This window comes from Lissotriton vulgaris, chromosome 4_1 (assembly GCF_964263255.1).
Source record: "Lissotriton vulgaris chromosome 4_1, aLisVul1.2, whole genome shotgun sequence".
Taxonomy (NCBI): domain Eukaryota; kingdom Metazoa; phylum Chordata; class Amphibia; order Caudata; family Salamandridae; genus Lissotriton; species Lissotriton vulgaris.
In genome coordinates this window covers 698,078,007-698,094,429 of record NC_141691.1, presented here as the reverse complement: position 1 = coordinate 698,094,429, position 16,423 = coordinate 698,078,007, and the positions used below count along the sequence as shown (strand labels likewise).

At 43.1% G+C, this 16,423-nt stretch overlaps 1 protein-coding gene across 2 annotated transcripts in view; it reads left to right on the top strand.

Moving 5' to 3' along the window:
• Positions 1 to 16,423, top strand: part of PAK1IP1 (PAK1 interacting protein 1) — a 193,325-nt gene that overhangs the window by 130,983 nt on the left and 45,919 nt on the right. For both annotated transcript variants that reach the window (XM_086964991.1, XM_086964990.1), the window contains one exon: positions 10,072 to 10,171. In XM_086964991.1, the coding sequence (XP_086821117.1) occupies positions 10,072 to 10,171 (100 nt within the window). The remainder of the gene's footprint in view (positions 1 to 10,071; positions 10,172 to 16,423) is intronic.

The following is a 16,423-nucleotide window of genomic DNA, read 5'->3' as shown; positions in this document are numbered from 1 at the left end:
GCCATCATGGGGCTAACTGTATCCACTTCACCAACACACCGACCGGGGTGGCCTAGAGCATGAGGTACTCCTTCATTGCACTCGCAATTGTATTGACCCAACTGTGGCTCACTTCTGCCCCTAGATGCCTGAGGCTTGGTCCTGGTAGTTTGGTGACACGTTGCCTTTCCTGGCTCCGGGGGTGCTCTGTCTGATGAAATGGGAGATTGTATTGTGTTCGATCTGTTCCTCTGACCTTCTTGTGATAACACAACTGTGTGGGCTACTGGACACCGTCCATGTCCTGGATGGGTGGTGCAGGATGTTGTCTGCTTTGGCTGGACTGTGGTTGTTGTCAGAGATGGTGGTCACCACCCCACGAGCTGAATTACTGTGTTGGTCTTGCAATCTAGTAATTATGATTTTTGTTTCTTTTATCTTGCTTTCGATTTTCGTGCTATTCGTTTTGTTCTTTTTGCATTTCTGTTGCCTTATCAGAAAATGTTTACCTTGCATCATTCTCTATGTTCAAATAAGCAATCCTGCTGGACACTTCAATGCTCTAATTGCAATGTTAGATGTGGCACCTGATATCAATCTGTACTTGATGTATACTTGGTCTTTGCAAATGTGGATTGCCTCAGCAGCTTTAATAAAGTGTTATAAAAAAAACTGTATCCACTTCACTGTGGATGGACTCTACCATCTGAAAGTTGAATCCAACCAAGTATCTGCCATTCTTGTAAATACCTATATAACAGATTTAAAACTCAACTGAGAATCGGTATGAAATTTAAAGTTATTTTAAGGGTTTATTGTCTGACAGGACTTTCACCTTGGTACCCCAAATCAAATTTCAAAATTTTCTCTGTGCCCAAAAGATGGCCAAAACTTCTTTCTCGATTACAGAATAATTAAGCTTAGAGCCCCTCAAACATCTCGAGCACAAGCAATCAAATGTTCAACGCCTCAGTTCTTTTGAAGTAACACTGCTCCCAAACCCTTGGCACTAGAATCAGCCAAAATTATTCTCCTCACCTGGCACAAAAGCTTGTAAGGAGGGAGCTCTCTTTAAATCCACCTTGATGGAGACAAACTCTCTGGCACACTCAGTACTTCACTCAAAAACCACACACTTATCCGTCAACCTCCTAAAATTTTGTGTCTTATCTGCATACCCCGGAATGAACTTACATTAAAATTCTATCATTTTTAAAAAAGACAATAACTCCTCCTTGTTAGAAGGCTCACTGATGTTCACAATGGAGTCAACCAGTTCTTTCTTTGGAAAAACACCCTGCCCTGAGATGCAATGACTTTGATAGTTTACTTCCACAGCAAACTTACATTTCTCCTTTCAGAGAGTCAAACCGGCCTTTCTCAGTCATTCAAAAACTTCACAAACCCTCGAGAAATGCTCTGCCTTAGTGCTACCATGAATCAATAAATCATCCTGATAGCACTTCACTCCTGAAAGACCCGTAAGTACATCAGACATGATCCCTTGAAAAAGACGCAGCCAAAACAACCCCAAATGGCGTCCTCAGAAATTTAAAGGTTCCCATGGGTGTCACAAAGGCCGTCAAATCCTCCGACAGCTTGTCTAACTCTACCTGATGATAGTCTGAGGCAAGATGTATGGTGGTGAAGTACTTTGCCCCTACCAAAGTGCCAATCAACTCATCGATGTTAGGCCATAAAAATCTATCCACAACTACCTCTTTGGGTGAGCATAAGTCAATAGAGGCGGATCTCACCACTGGCCTTCTTGGCAACAACTATCAGAGCTATTCACTCTGTTGCCTCAACTGGCACAATGACTCCCATGTTGACCAAACGTTCTATCTCTTTCTGCACACCAGCTTGCTCGTTCAAAGGCACTCTCCTAACCTTTGCAACAACAGGGACAGCACCCTCTTTCAATTTTATATGTTGTTTATACCCCTTCAGACACCCTAATTTCTCTTCAAAAACATCAGCAAAGCGTTCTGCTAAATTAGCAACAGAATCACCCACCACCTGAACTTGGGCTTGATGCACTGCACTGGGGTTGAGAAGAAAACCCAGCAAACGTTGATGAGGCCACCCTAAAAGTGCCTCCCCTCTCTTTACCACATATATTTTACCAGCAGTCATGCGTCCACTCACTTGGATCCACGCTAAGAAATAACCTAGAATGTTGATCAGTAAACCGCCGTAACCAACAAGAGAAATGTCATTTTTTAGATGTGTAACTTTGTCTTTAAAATGCACATCAAAAATGTCTTTGGAAATCATGGTGAGATGCGAGTAGGAATCAAACTTCATCTCAAGTTCAGCACCTTCAACAGTGACAACATGAGAGGGATGTTTTGCTTTTTTATCATCTAGCTGATACATGATCTTTTACCTGTGGTTGTTCTTTGATTTGAGACCGATTCCTCCTTTTTACCTTGATTTTACAACACTTGGCAAAATTACCCATCCTCCCACACCCATTGCAACTGAAATGTAGAGCTGGACAGAAGGCAGCATTAACTCTGTGGCCTGTTCTCCCACATCTGAAACAATCGGACCTGTTGTCCAGTGAAGACACCTTCAGCAACACGAGAAGATTTGTCCCGGTCACTCTCAACAGAAGTTTTACTTTTAACCGGACATGCAACTTCTATGGCATTATTGATCAAAGCTTTTGACTTTTTTTTAACAGAGCTTAACTCACCAACACATTTCATCATGTGTTCCACTCTTTTTGCAATTGCCAAAACCTCATCCAAGGGCCGCTCATCTTTCAACCACAGCTCGTCTCTAATTTTATCATGAGCACATTTTACAACAAACTGATCCTTAATTCTTTCCTCCACTGCACCACCAAACTTGCAGGAGGCAGCAAGCTTTTTTAAGCCTGTGGCAAATTCCTCTACGGACTCCTATTTCTTCTGTTCAATCTAGCCAAAATGATATCTCTCCATTATTGTACTTAAACGAGGGAGGTAGTGCCGATCCAATTGAAGAATGCAAATCTCGTACTCACTCAATCTTCTCTGATCAGCAGCGCTAAGCTCTGGCAAATGATAATGATAGTGACATTTATAAAGCGCGCAAATACCAAGAATTGTGTCTCGGCGCTAAAAAAAAAACAAGAGTAGAAACCCAACCGACTCCTCTCACTGAAACAACCAAGTTTTCAAGTATTTCCTAAAGGTCAAGAGAGCTAGCCTTCCTAATCTCAGGTGGCAGCAAATTCCACAGCTTGGAAGTGCCATAGTGAAAACTCCGACCTCCCCAGTGCAAAGTCCGAATCTTCGGCACAGTTAGAAGATTTGCACCAGTGGACCGGAGTGATCTACCTGGCTCGTACCACATAAAATGTTCCTGCAAAAACAACGGACCCTTGTGTGTCAAGGCTTTAAAAGCCACACAAAACGCCTTGAATCTGATTCGCTGTACCACTGGCAACCAATGCAGCTTTCGAATTTCTCTCGCAATGGATTTATGCCGGGAAAGCCTCAACAAAAGGCGAGCCGCAGAGTTTTGGACTGCTTGAAGTTTCCTCAAACACTGCTTCTGGACATTCAGATAGAGTCCGTTGCAGTAATCCAATTTGGATTGTATAAGGGAGGTGATGACCACTTTCTTGGTTTCTTCAGGGATATAAGAAAGAACCTTCTTAATTTTTTTATCAGGAAGTAGGAAGCCGAGACGATAGCATTTGTTTGTTGAATGAATGTTAATCTGTTGTCAAACAGGATGCCCAAATGTCTGGTCTTATCCGATGGAATGGGCGGCGATCCCATTTCTGCAGGCCACCAAAGATTACTCCAAGCAGGTTGTAAGCTGCCAAAAATCAGCACTTCAGTCTTATCGGAGTTTAATTTGTGGCAGCGTCTTCTCATCCAGATGTTAATGGCGGCCATGCAGTCATGGAATTGCACAGCAGGGGAGCTCTGTTTTGTATGAGCTGCAACCACAATCTGGGAGTCATCTGCGTAAGATGTTAATGAGAAGCCATAGCCTCGAATTAATAACGCCAGTTCAGTGACATACACATTAAACAACAGTGGGCTCAGCGAGCTACCCTATGGCATCCCGCAAGGCAGCACATAGGACTCTGAATTGAACCCATCAAGCGACACCGTTGATCTCCTCTCCTGTAGAAAGGAGGCCAAGAGGGTCAACGCCATACCTTCTACACCTAAAGTTTTTAATCAGTGAATCCGGAGAGTATGATCAACAGTGTCGAACGCGGCAGAGAGATCAAGCAAAATCAATGCCGTGGTACCTCCACTGTCTATCGCCGCTCTAATTTCTTCGGCCGCTTTGATGAGTGCCGTCTCAGTACTGTGCTCTTTACGGAACCCAACTGAGAATGGTCCAACAGCCCATTATCCTCGATAAACTGAGTCAATTGGACACTCATAATCTTGTCCACAATTTTAGCTGGGAGAGGGAGGCATGCAATAGGGCGGTAGTTCGATGTCCGAGAGGCGTCTAAAGTGGCTTTCTTAAGAAGCTGGAGAATAAAGGTCTCCTTCCAACTAGTAGGAAATCTGCCTGAGGAGAACATCTTGTTAAAAATGTCTGCCAGCACAGGACTCACCAAATCCACAAGTTCTGTCAAAAAAGCTGGCGAGCACGGGTCCAATGGAGAACCTGATTTGGAGGCTAAAATATACTGGTTCACTGTGTCGGCTGACACCGGGGAAAATTCAAGAAACCTGCACGTATCGACCAGCAGGGTCTGTGTATTGGAAGTTGGCTGGGCATTTAAACAATCTTTAAAATTGCCAACAATATCCAACACTTTACTTTTGAAATTGGACACCGTGTCATCAACAAACTGTTGACTGCCTAGCTTATTTAAAGCCTTAGGGACGTGAGTTTATTTATAATTGAAAATAACTCTTTTGAGGAGTGTTTCACAGAATCAATCTGAGTTTTAAAATATTTACTTTTCTCGATAATCATAAGCGTTTTATAAGATCTGAGGGCTGTGCTATAAATCTGTTTATCAGTCTCATGGTAATCCATGCGCCAACGACGTTCCGAACGACGGCATTTCTGTTTTTCAGTTCGAAGAAGATCAGAAAACCATGGTGCAGGTGGTGCCGCCCGGTTAACTGAAATATTCTAAATAGGAACCGCTGCGCTAATGGCCTCCAGTAGCCAACTGTTGTAGTTACAACTGCTTTATCAACGTTGACAAAGCCAGGGGGAGTTGAACATAATAAACTAGTTTGCAGAGCAATTTTGTCCACTTTACTCCAGACTCTGCGAAGAGCTGCCTTAGGTATAGCTCTGTTGATCTGCTGATAATTACTCTTAGAAAGGTAAAACTAATGAGTGAATGATCTGACCAGGGGAGAGGGATCCCTTCTTTAACTTTGAGCCCATGAAAGGAAGAGGAGATCCCATCCAGCGTGTACCCCGCCTCATGAGTAGGAACACCAACCAGTTGGGTCAGCCCTGCTGCACCTAGAGTGTCCAGGAGCACAGCGGTCTCTTTGCTTGTGGGGTCCTCCAGGTAAAAATTCAAATCACCCAGAATGGTGAATTCCTCATTAGCTAATATGAAGTGTTCAAATTCTTTTATTCGGTTAGACAATTAGTTAACCATAAAAAGTAAAGCTAATATTGTTTCCAGCATTTCATCCAGATTATTTAAGAAAATGGCTTTAGACCCTGGTGGCCGATACACAAGAATGCCCTTAAATGAGATGTTAGCGCTGAGTTTAACAGTAAAATGCAATGCTTCGCAGCCGGAAAGTTGGATAGGATGGATAGAAACGGTGTAGCAGTCTCTGGATATAATCGTTACCCCACCTCCTCTCCTGCCTATGGGCCTATCCATCTTGACAAAGCTATATCCGACCGGGGTGGCAGTAATGAAATCCGGGTCCGAGGCTGCATCGGCCCATGTTTCTGTTATGAACAATATATCTAAACTCATATTTTCAATCACTTGGACTGATGAGCCCACTCTGCAGTGAAGCCTCAGCTCGCCGGCTGCCATCTACAGTAAACCAATTTGCTACCTGAGTTGTACTGGCAGTGGAAAAGGCGAAGCCACAACCGCGGCATCTACAGTTGGTGTTTAGAGCACATATCTAACAGCCCTCCCGAGATTGATGGAGAGCGTAGGGGTCCTCCTTAGAGTATTTTACAATACTTTTATGTATAACAGCAGCATTCTGTGCGCCGGGCGCAGACGGGCTTGCCTTAGGCGTGCCCGCTGCGCGTCCATTGCATGTAGGGCTAAGTACCTTCCTTCCGGCGGACGACTAGGCCGCGTCTTGCCGGAAGTCGGGATTATGTGTGGAGTAACGGCAACCGCCCTCCACACAAACGGCACAGCAGCCGCGGCTGCTCAAGAACTTTCTGACCTTCCCCTCCAAAACAGTGAAAAAGTAAGGAATGTTTTCGCTCTGCGCTAAAGTTTGTCCCACAAACCCTCGCATAGTACACAAAAATCTTCTTCCCCTTTTGCCACTTTATAGTTGGTTCTCCTGGAGTTGTCAAGAAAGAAGGTGGCTGTGTCACGTTCTGCATTTTTACTTGGTATAACAACAATATAAAAAAATGACCCTTAACACTGTGAAATGCGAAGAACAAAATAAATTTAAAACTAAGGTTACAAATAAAAAGTCTTGTTTACCTTTTTATAATATTCTGTACTTATTTTTAAATGAGTCACCCACAAACTTTTTAGAGCTCACCACAGATGAAAAGTGAAATCACTTTGCACCACGAGAAAATATCACTGCAAATGTTATCTTGCACTACTCGCATGAGCCTACAGGTGTGCAAATCATCGCTGCTCTTGTCATCAGCACAAATAAATTGACAAAGAATATTGAAGGTGTGCTAATCACCGTTGAAGACTGACTCGTTAATTTGTCGCACACACACTATTTGAGAAAAATTGCCGAAATTCTCAATACTGGCACGCTAACCCTAATGTGCCAATCGCCAATGATATACTTGGCGAAGTGCCAAATTGATGAAAAGAAGCCGCTCTGCCAAATGCGAAGCAAAGAACTCCTCAAATTACAGGATGTTCGCTGAAAGTACTCCCAACCGCACAAGGTGGCACCCGTGCGTGACGACGCACATCAGGATGCTCTTTTATTCTATTGTTACTCTTCCCAGTGCTTAAAGATGGCCAATACATGACCACGCATGTTGACGCTGGGAAAATTATTCGTCAGCTGAAACGCGTGTGTGTTCCAGCACACATTGCACAGTTGAATCAAGGCCTTAACATGCCCATCTGGTGAAACGCATATGCGTTCTACCGCACACCCTTCCCGCTCACCACCTCACCCATTTTTAAAGAGTCGAAGAACGCGAACAGCCGCTGGAGAAGTGAAATGAAACCTTCCCATCTGTTCATTGATCTGCGGCTGGAGGAGGGAGAGGCTGAGTCTGGTCTGGTTTATTCACTGTTGTGTTTGCATTCTTAATATTCTTTCTTCTTCCTTTGTACATGTGCTAGTTAAGTTCTTCTGAAATATGGAATGTTATGTATGTCATTTTTCTGGGCATCATTTGTAAAGGGCAGTTGTTCCTGTATGCAGAGCTTACTGGATGATTATAACTGAGCTCTTCGAATATTAAAGATTACTTAATACCAATTCCTGCATTTATCCATCATTTCATTCACCCCCGGCCATCCACAGCTGCTCAGTAACTGACAACTTCAGAATCAATATCAAGAGGGATTCTACATAGAACCCACAGTGAGATTCTACACAGAACCAAGCATAACGTTACAATGTGAACTCAACGTACAAGGCATTACAATGAATAACCAGTAGATCATGCACATAAATGTATTAGCATAGTTTATAGAGCGCATAAAACCTAAAGAGAGAACCACCTAACCTAAGACTGCCTTAGCAGAGACGAAAGAAGGAGCAGGAGCGCTGCTGAGGAACTTGAAGGGTGATGCTGGCTGTGAATTGGATTGACTGTTTACCTATGGTTCATGTGAAATGTAATTTTCTTTTTGGAATTTGGAATGGAATGGAATCACAATAATGTTAATGACATCTAGTTAATAAAACAGAAGAGAGAACCGCCGAATCCTCGCATCCGGGAAATGATATTGAATTTTACCTCAAAAGAACATTTTGGACAAAAGGGAGAACAAATGCCATAATGTAATATAGATGGGCGGGGGGGAGGGAGTGTCAGGCAGGGGTGACACCTTTTCTGACACCTTGTCTCTTCTCCCTATATTTAAACTGGGTAGACTAGAAATTACAGTCTGTTGGTGCGGATACCCCTGGAACGGCCATCGCCAAATAACCATACTGATATAGGCACACAATGCAGCCCCTTTGGGCCCAAGTCTGAAAAGCTTGTAAAGCTTGATAAGTTGCTTTACTGATCACAAAGAAGAAAAAGACTTGAAAATAAATATTGGGAAAACCTTTACTAGGAGTTGTGGCCAGACCAGGGGAAGAACAAACGCCTTCTTTCTTAAAGGGAACAAAATACTAAACATTTTAACTACTTAGTTTACTTCAAGCGGAGGCTGGAAGCATGAAGGGGAGACTTTTGTATTTTAAATATGTCAAGGACTAACAAAAGTTTATTTAGGTGTGTCTGTAAGCTAGGGACCAAGCCTGTTGGAGAGCTGTTGACCATCTATAAAGTTAAATCCGTCTCAACAGCCACATATGGTGCTGGAATTTGGTCCACTGGGGATAACGGTTTAATTCAGAACCAAGAGAATAAGTTCCTCTAAAGACTTCTAGCCTTACCCCATTCTACATTGAAAACTATCATCCATTGAGAAATGGGAATTAGTTTCATACAAGATATATTCGAAACTAAACCACTTCTTTTATGGTGTTCAGTGTGATCCAAAGAAGAGACATATTTCACTGTAACCATCATGATAGACTGTCAAGGACTTGACCAGGCACTTAAAACTCCATGGTTAATGCATATGTTATGTTATGGAGCTCTTATATAGCGCGTTACTCACCCGGGGGCATCTCAGCGCTTACCTAGGAGATAACAGGAAGGAGGTCCAGATAAAACTACAACAGAAAAGCAAAGTTAAAACAAAAAAGCTTTGAATTGTTTAAAAACTTCTTGAGGGGGCATGGCCAGACAGAGAGGGATCCCTGAATACATCCGGTGTACATAATTGGCTACTCCAAAAGGGTTTTTAGAAGTATGTACATAAAGCCTACCAAGAGAGAAGGAAGTGCATGACCAAAATAAAGTAACTGTGGTATGATGTATTCCTTGGAAGGACCAGGATGGATGGCAGTTGTATATCAACTTAGTTTGCTATACCTACCACAGATATCTCCTAACGCACTTTTGCTTCCTTGTTCACCACCGCCTGGCATCATTACCGAAGAGTGAAGGATGGGGTCCTTTGACTGACAGGCCCCTGCAATGATAAATCTGAAAAGTCGACTCAGCACATAGCACTTTTTTGTAGTTTTTACCTGGCACATAGGTTGCAATACTTGAAACCTCTTCTCTTAAACGACGAAAAAATGTATAATTACTTTGAGGCATTCCGGTACTTATTTGAATTAAAGGATGGGACAGCATGCCATTATTTAGTACAAGGGAAATTTTGGCTAGTGTAGAAAATTGAATGACTTGAGGTTGTACAGTACTAATTTAGCACAGTTTAGCTGGAAGTATGTGAATAATGAGTTTTTTTTATTTAGGAACTTTTTAGTGAATTTTGTACAGAGATTGTATAACCTGTTATGGATTATTTTAATGGTCATACCTTATATTTTATTGATCTGAATTCTTTTTTTCAGTTATCTGTTTAAATGCAAATTTTATTGCATTGTTGTGATGCTTTTGTGGTTTACCTTCCTATAAACCGAATAAAGTCTTTATACTTAAACTACCTATCGATTAATTTGAATTATTACATCTGAAGCAGAGCTCTGAATATCCCCTAAAGAGTTAGCGTCACAGCTTATCTTTTCATGATCCTCAGAATAAATGATTTGCATTTGTTTTTTAATCATCTGCCATTATTTATTTATATTCTAGCAAACGCTTAGGAAGCACTATTGTTTACTCTTTGTAATGTAAAATTTGTTTTTGTACTTTTCTTTCTGTCAGAGTGAAAAGCATTTACAGTTTTGAACTCGAAGGATCCAAAATGTTGGTGTCTGCATCAACCGATGGGTTCATAAAAATGTGGACGCTTGAGCTGGACAAAGTAAGCATTAGACTATGTTGACAATTTTTGGAAATAAAATGTGTAATCACGCTCTTGATGATATTTATCTCCGCTAATAATGGAGGTGTGTTTGTACTCGGGGTACGACAGCTGGGCCTCCTTCCACTACTTTGCTACATTTAAGTGCACTTTTGCTGGCTTCAATGCCGTATTTTTCTAACATCAATAGAAAAAAAATACTGAGGCAAGCCTAGGAGCTTGAATATTTTACATAGCAATTTAAATGTCTAAGAGTTGGTAATTTGCTAATGCGTTGTGGTTCCCGTAAACACCTGCGCATCGGGGAGGGAGAAAGGGAATATATATATATATATATATATATATATATATATATATATATATATATATATATATATATATATATATATATATATATATATATATATATATATATATATATATATATATATATTCTCTCTCTCTCTCCTCTCTCCTCTCTCCTCTCTCCTCTCTCCTCTCTCCTCTCTCCTCTCTCCTCTCTCCTCTCTCCTCTCTCCTCTCTCCTCTCTCCTCTCTCCTCTCTCCTCTCTCCTCTCTCCTCTCTCCTCTCTCCTCTCTCCTCTCTCCTCTTCTCTCTTCTCTCTTCTCTCTTCTCTCTCCTCTCTCCTCTCTCCTCTCTCCTCTCTCCTCTCTCCTCTCTCCTCTCTCCTCTCTCCTCTCTCCTCTCTCCTCTCTCCTCTCTCCTCTCTCCTCTCTCCTCTCTCCTCTCTCCTCTCTCCTCTCTCCTCTCTCCTCTCTCCTCTCTCCTCTCTCCTCTCTCCTCTCTCCTCTCTCCTCTCTCCTCTCTCCTCTCTCCTCTCTCCTCTCTCCTCTCTCCTCTCTCCTCTCTCCTCTCTCCTCTCTCCTCTCTCCTCTCTCCTCTCTCCTCTCTCCTCTCTCCTCTCTCCTCTCTCCTCTCTCCTCTCTCCTCTCTCCTCTCTCCTCTCTCCTCTCTCCTCTCTTCTCTCTTCTCTCTTCTCTCTCTCCTCTCTCCTCTCTCCTCTCTCCTCTCTCCTCTCTCCTCTCTCCTCTCTCCTCTCTCCTCTCTCCTCTCTCCTCTCTCCTCTCTCCTCTCTCCTCTCTCCTCTCTCCTCTCTCCTCTCTCCTCTCTCCTCTCTCCTCTCTCCTCTCTCTCCTCTCTCCTCTCTCCTCTCTCCTCTCTCCTCTCTCCTCTCTCCTCTCTCTTCTCTCCTCTCTCCTCTCTCCTCTCTCCTCTCTCTTCTCTCCTCTCTCCTCTCTCCTCTCTCTTCTCTCCTCTCCCCCCCCCCCCCCCGATGCGCAGGTGTTGTTGAGATGGTGCCGACTGATGCTGTGGTGCACAGGTGATAGTGTTGTACTGGTGCGCAGGTGTTGCTGCTCTGATGCTCAGGAGGTGCGGAGGTGGTTCTGCGCAGGTGTTGGTACACTGATGAGGTGGGGGTGCTGACCAATGCAGAGGTGGTGCTGTGGGGGTTCTGCGTTGATGAAGTGATGTTGCAAAAGGTTTTGGTACACTGATGAGGTGGGGGTGCTGTGCTGGATCTGCTTGATGCTGTGGTGACGCTGAGGAGGTGGTGCTCAGGTGGTGCTGTGCTGAGATAATGTTGTGTTGCCAATAGGTCTTGCCTTTTGGACTTTATAAGTGTTTAGCCCTGCAGCGAGACCAATGAGATAGGGGATGGTAGTGGATGCTGTCTACGGGTACCAATGATTACTGATGGGTCCCGCATACTGCAAACTCCCCAGATCAGAAGACTCTAGAGCATCCCCTCAAGATTCACTGTGGTTGATAGTTTTCAGTGGGTGCTGGATTCAGGTTGACTCATGACATTGATGAATGCAGGATGCCACCTTTGTTTGCTGGGTGTTGTAGGTAAGTGTTCGTGGTGTCTCCGAGTGATGGGATTAGGTGTGTTATGGCAGGTGGGTGGGAGGTAAAGGGCTCAGTCTGTAACATGCAGGATGTTGTGAGATGGTACTGCTTGTGTATGAAGGTGATGGAGAATAGGAAGGGTCAGTTGTTCATGGTGACTAGCAACGATACAGGATGATGATGTGCTATCTCTAATGGCATAGAATGCAGTAAATCCATGATGGATACTGTCAGCGATTGGTGCTCTTAAATGAAGTGTATGAGGTTCAGTTAGTCAGTGGGTTCTGGATACAGGGTGCTTCTAGCGATGCCTGTTTGGTCCTGTATTTTGTTAGCAGTGATTGATGCCTATGGAGAAGTGTGCTCAGTGGGGACTCGATACAGGGTGCTGTCAGTGGTAATGCAACCTGTAGTTTCTGTGTGTTGAAAGTGGGAATGGGTGATGTCTGTCAGTGATGGGTAGTAAATGGAGTGTGAACAGTAGTTTCTCATTAGACGGTGATTATGTATAGTGGGCAGTTGTTCATTAAAGACTGCGTGAGGCTACCTTTGGCCTGCAGTACGAAGTATCCAAAGATAAAAACGGAAAAAGAAAATGGTTTTTTATTGTTTATTTATTGAAGGTATGTATAAACAGCCCTCATACAAAGAATTCCTACATATTGATGAGTCAACACCTCCTCGAAACACTCTCTTAATACAGTACTGTAAAACAAAATGCAACTCAGGAAAACAAACTATCTTCCTGTAAGCTGGTCAGATCACAAACAAGTTACACACTATACCCTATTTTGCTTGCTACAAACAAAAACCACGGCAAGAGTCCTTTCCAGAAAGGACGCTGCAGCACACCAGGGGAAGGGTAGCTTGGACTAGGAGGCACAGGAGAGGAAGAAAAAACGGGGAACTCACTTTGCATGTATACAGCACTGCCGTTAGCTTGCATCTCGAAGAGCAGTGGATTATATGCGACATTGTTTCCCCAAGAGTTTTCATGTGAATGACTTCTGAAGGATGAATGGGTACGTACGCTGGCTTTTATCAGGACTTAGTTTCCCATGCATGACACGGAACATACTTATATTGTTGCTGATATCTGAGGTGCAGTATGCAGGGCACGCCTCCACTTTCTTTTAATTTCCATTCCGTTTTTTACGGTGCTGAGAGAGGAAAGACTCTAAACTATAGATGCAAGACTAAAGAAGTACTCTGGCTTCTATTGGTCATCTTGAGATTCCTGTCTCACGAGCAGTTGCGGGACCCACCCAACTTTCCTTACCTTTTCACTCCTGCAAGCTGACGTCCACACCCATCATTCTGATGCATCCATTGACAGCTACATCTTTTTTGTGGAGGTCCTGCAACCAACGCCTCAACTCCTCCAGCAAAGCGTCACACTCATTATTTATAAGGGCCCCTTTAAACTCCGAGGCTTCTCCCAGACTCACAGGTCCCACATGTTGCATGCTATCCGCAGAGGCTCGCAAGTCTGCATCGCAGTGGTCCTCCACCCTCTTTTACTAGGCGCTGCATGCGGATGCCCAGTCTGTGTACTCATGATCACAGACGTGCTCTTGACAGAGTAACTTAAGTCACATAATTAGACGTAAGAAATCCATGCTAAAGCAAGATTTCATATTATAGAAAGAAAAAGTTAGAACACACTGCACACAAGTCTAACGAAAATACGCATTGCATACAAGCTTAACAGTTAGAACTTAAGTTACACAGTTGCAGAGAGGTACAGAAAACCAGTATCTAAGATTAAGGGAAGCGTGCAGGCTCCCTAGGAGGGCAGAATGCTACAGCCAGCATGTGTGGTCGTTTCATAGCTATCACCAATGTTACACAGACCTCACCTGCCTGAGACAGCAGAGTTATACGTATCTCGGGTTACAGAGATAATGCTGGTTGTCCTTAAATAGCAGGAATGAACCCCAGATTGCACCACTCGCACAGGCTCAAGCCTCATAATGTATAATTATCTATGTGGGTACTCACATTGTAAGGTTTCAGATCTTGAAAAAAAACATGTAAGTAACTTCAGCCATTGAGCCAGAAGCAAAGTCCAAGTACTGCCACCATGTCATCAAAAAAGAAGGGCAGAGAAGGAGCACTCTTCTAATAAGGTGCTATTGCTGCTCCTCTCTGCAAGCTTTAAAGGTCCAGGAAGTTTATACTGCAGACACAAGGGTGGTTATTACTCTGGTGAGACTTATGGCAAGAAGATCTGACTTTACATAGTTGCCATTGGTAATAAAGGTTCTGATGTACGCAGGCTATTCTTTTATTTTAAAGAACATCCCTTGGAATTTTACCAATCCTAACATGCCCTTCTCAACAGCTGCAATGAGGTGCACCCCTCCACCCTTGAAGCTGCCAATAGGGACACTCCTATCAGCCTTATGTCTTTATTGATAGGCACTTTGCATGTTAGGGTTTTTAAACCCCAATATTCTCTGGCTTAAAATTGAAAATACAACCCCAAGAATGCAAGAAGCCAGAGACGCCAATAGCAAACTGGACCCGCTGGCAGCACACGGTCTCCCACCTTCAATCTGTTGCCTTTTGAAGGGAGGACAGCTCCTCAGGCCTCAGCAGCACTTCCTGGTCCCGCGCAGCAGCCAAGGTACCCCAGCGATCCCATAGGCATCCCAGTGCAGTTGTTAGCTTGGCACTGAAACTGCTTGTGTTCAGGCTGGGGGCTGCGGCTGCCCGTGGTGGGCCAGAACTGCCTGGGTCTCCCCCGACCAGCGGTGAGACCTCTGGATCATCGCCAGGCAAATAAACCGGGGTACGTGGAAGAGCAAACTAAACAACACCATCCATTTCCGACTACAGCACATTCAACCAATAAGATGAATAGACGCCAGCCTTGCAGTCCGTCTTAAGTTTCTCTTTTTTTCTATTGCAGTACTCCTTAGGAACCATACAGGACGGCATTGGCATAAAAGGACAAGAGAACTTTGAGCATGCCGAGCCATAGACAGTCTCTGTCTTTTAAGAGCCCTTGGTGCACAAGGCAAGCTAATAGAATATACAGCCTTGTAAGTCCTGTAAAAAGCATCATATGAAAATATGTTAAGGTGTCTTAAAAATAGAGGTAGGTAAGCTGCGCCGTGCAGAACAAAAGAAAGGCGTAGCCGCCATACTTCAAGATAAAGCATGGCGTGTCACACTGATCAAGAGATAAAGTGCTGCATGAAGCGAGCGCCGCAAGCCAAGCAGAGCAAAAAAAAAGAGCTCTCTCAAAGCATCCTAAATAGCTTGAAGAGCAAGTGCACCTGTAACAGGGGCAGTCCTCCTGGGATGATACAAAAGTCCAAAAGGAGGGACTACTAAACTTATTCACGAAACAAAAGATGACATTTGCAAAGGTCTGTTAGAGGAAACAATGAAAAAAATGGGTGGTGCTTGAATCCTATTTTGTAAATACAGAATGTCTCAAAGACCACATGCATGTGCTACCCTAGATGAGACTGTAAGAAAGTGGTTCTATATATACTGTACTAAAGTAAGGTACAGTGTGTATGAAGTCCCCAATCTCTGGGGTGTCTAAATTTCTGAGCTGGTCTTGGGCTATCCGGGAAAAACGAGTGGGTTTCTTGAGCTAAATTAGTTATTTTATTATGGCTTGGTAGAGTTTTTAAGGCATTTGCCTGCCTTGTCTCTTATTTATAAAAAGTCTTGTGATTGTAATATATTTAATCTCTTCTTATCAACTGGTTTTAATGTAATTCTTGCTATTTATATTTTTACTGTGAATCTTTTACTTAACAGTTTTAAGATGAATTTCGAGTTTTGTATAGTCTTTTGTATTTTCCCTGTCTTATATGATGAACAATCGCAATAAAGACTTTTATTAATTGAATTGAATTGAGTCCCCAATCTCCAGAGGTATAACAGAGGTTAACGTCGGATCCGACCTTACTCTCTAAAGTGGTAGCTTGGTCGAGCAGTAAGGCAGTATCAGAGAACCGTGTAAAGCATTTGGTGTACACACTCAGCAAAAGGTTTCACACACTCAAGAACTGAACTCTAGACCATTTTAGATCAAAAGATATTGTTGTTTTATTTTAGAAGCAACAGGTATCAAAATATACTTTTCTCAATATGAGTGACTTTTGGTAATTACTTTGCCGAGAGGCAATAGACTTGGTAAGTACAATAGTTACTGGGGTTGCAATAGGCAACACAATTCTAAACACAATTTAACATTGAGCTCAATGGGTTTTTCTATAAAAATGCAATTGATTACTTTCAGGATTACTTTGCCAACCACAGGACTGGATCCTGGATTCATTCCCGGGACCTAAGCTGTAAACAGTTGAGTAAAAGCGTTGACACTTAGAAACTTTTCAGAGAAAATCTAGATATGTTATCCTATGGAAGGAAATTCA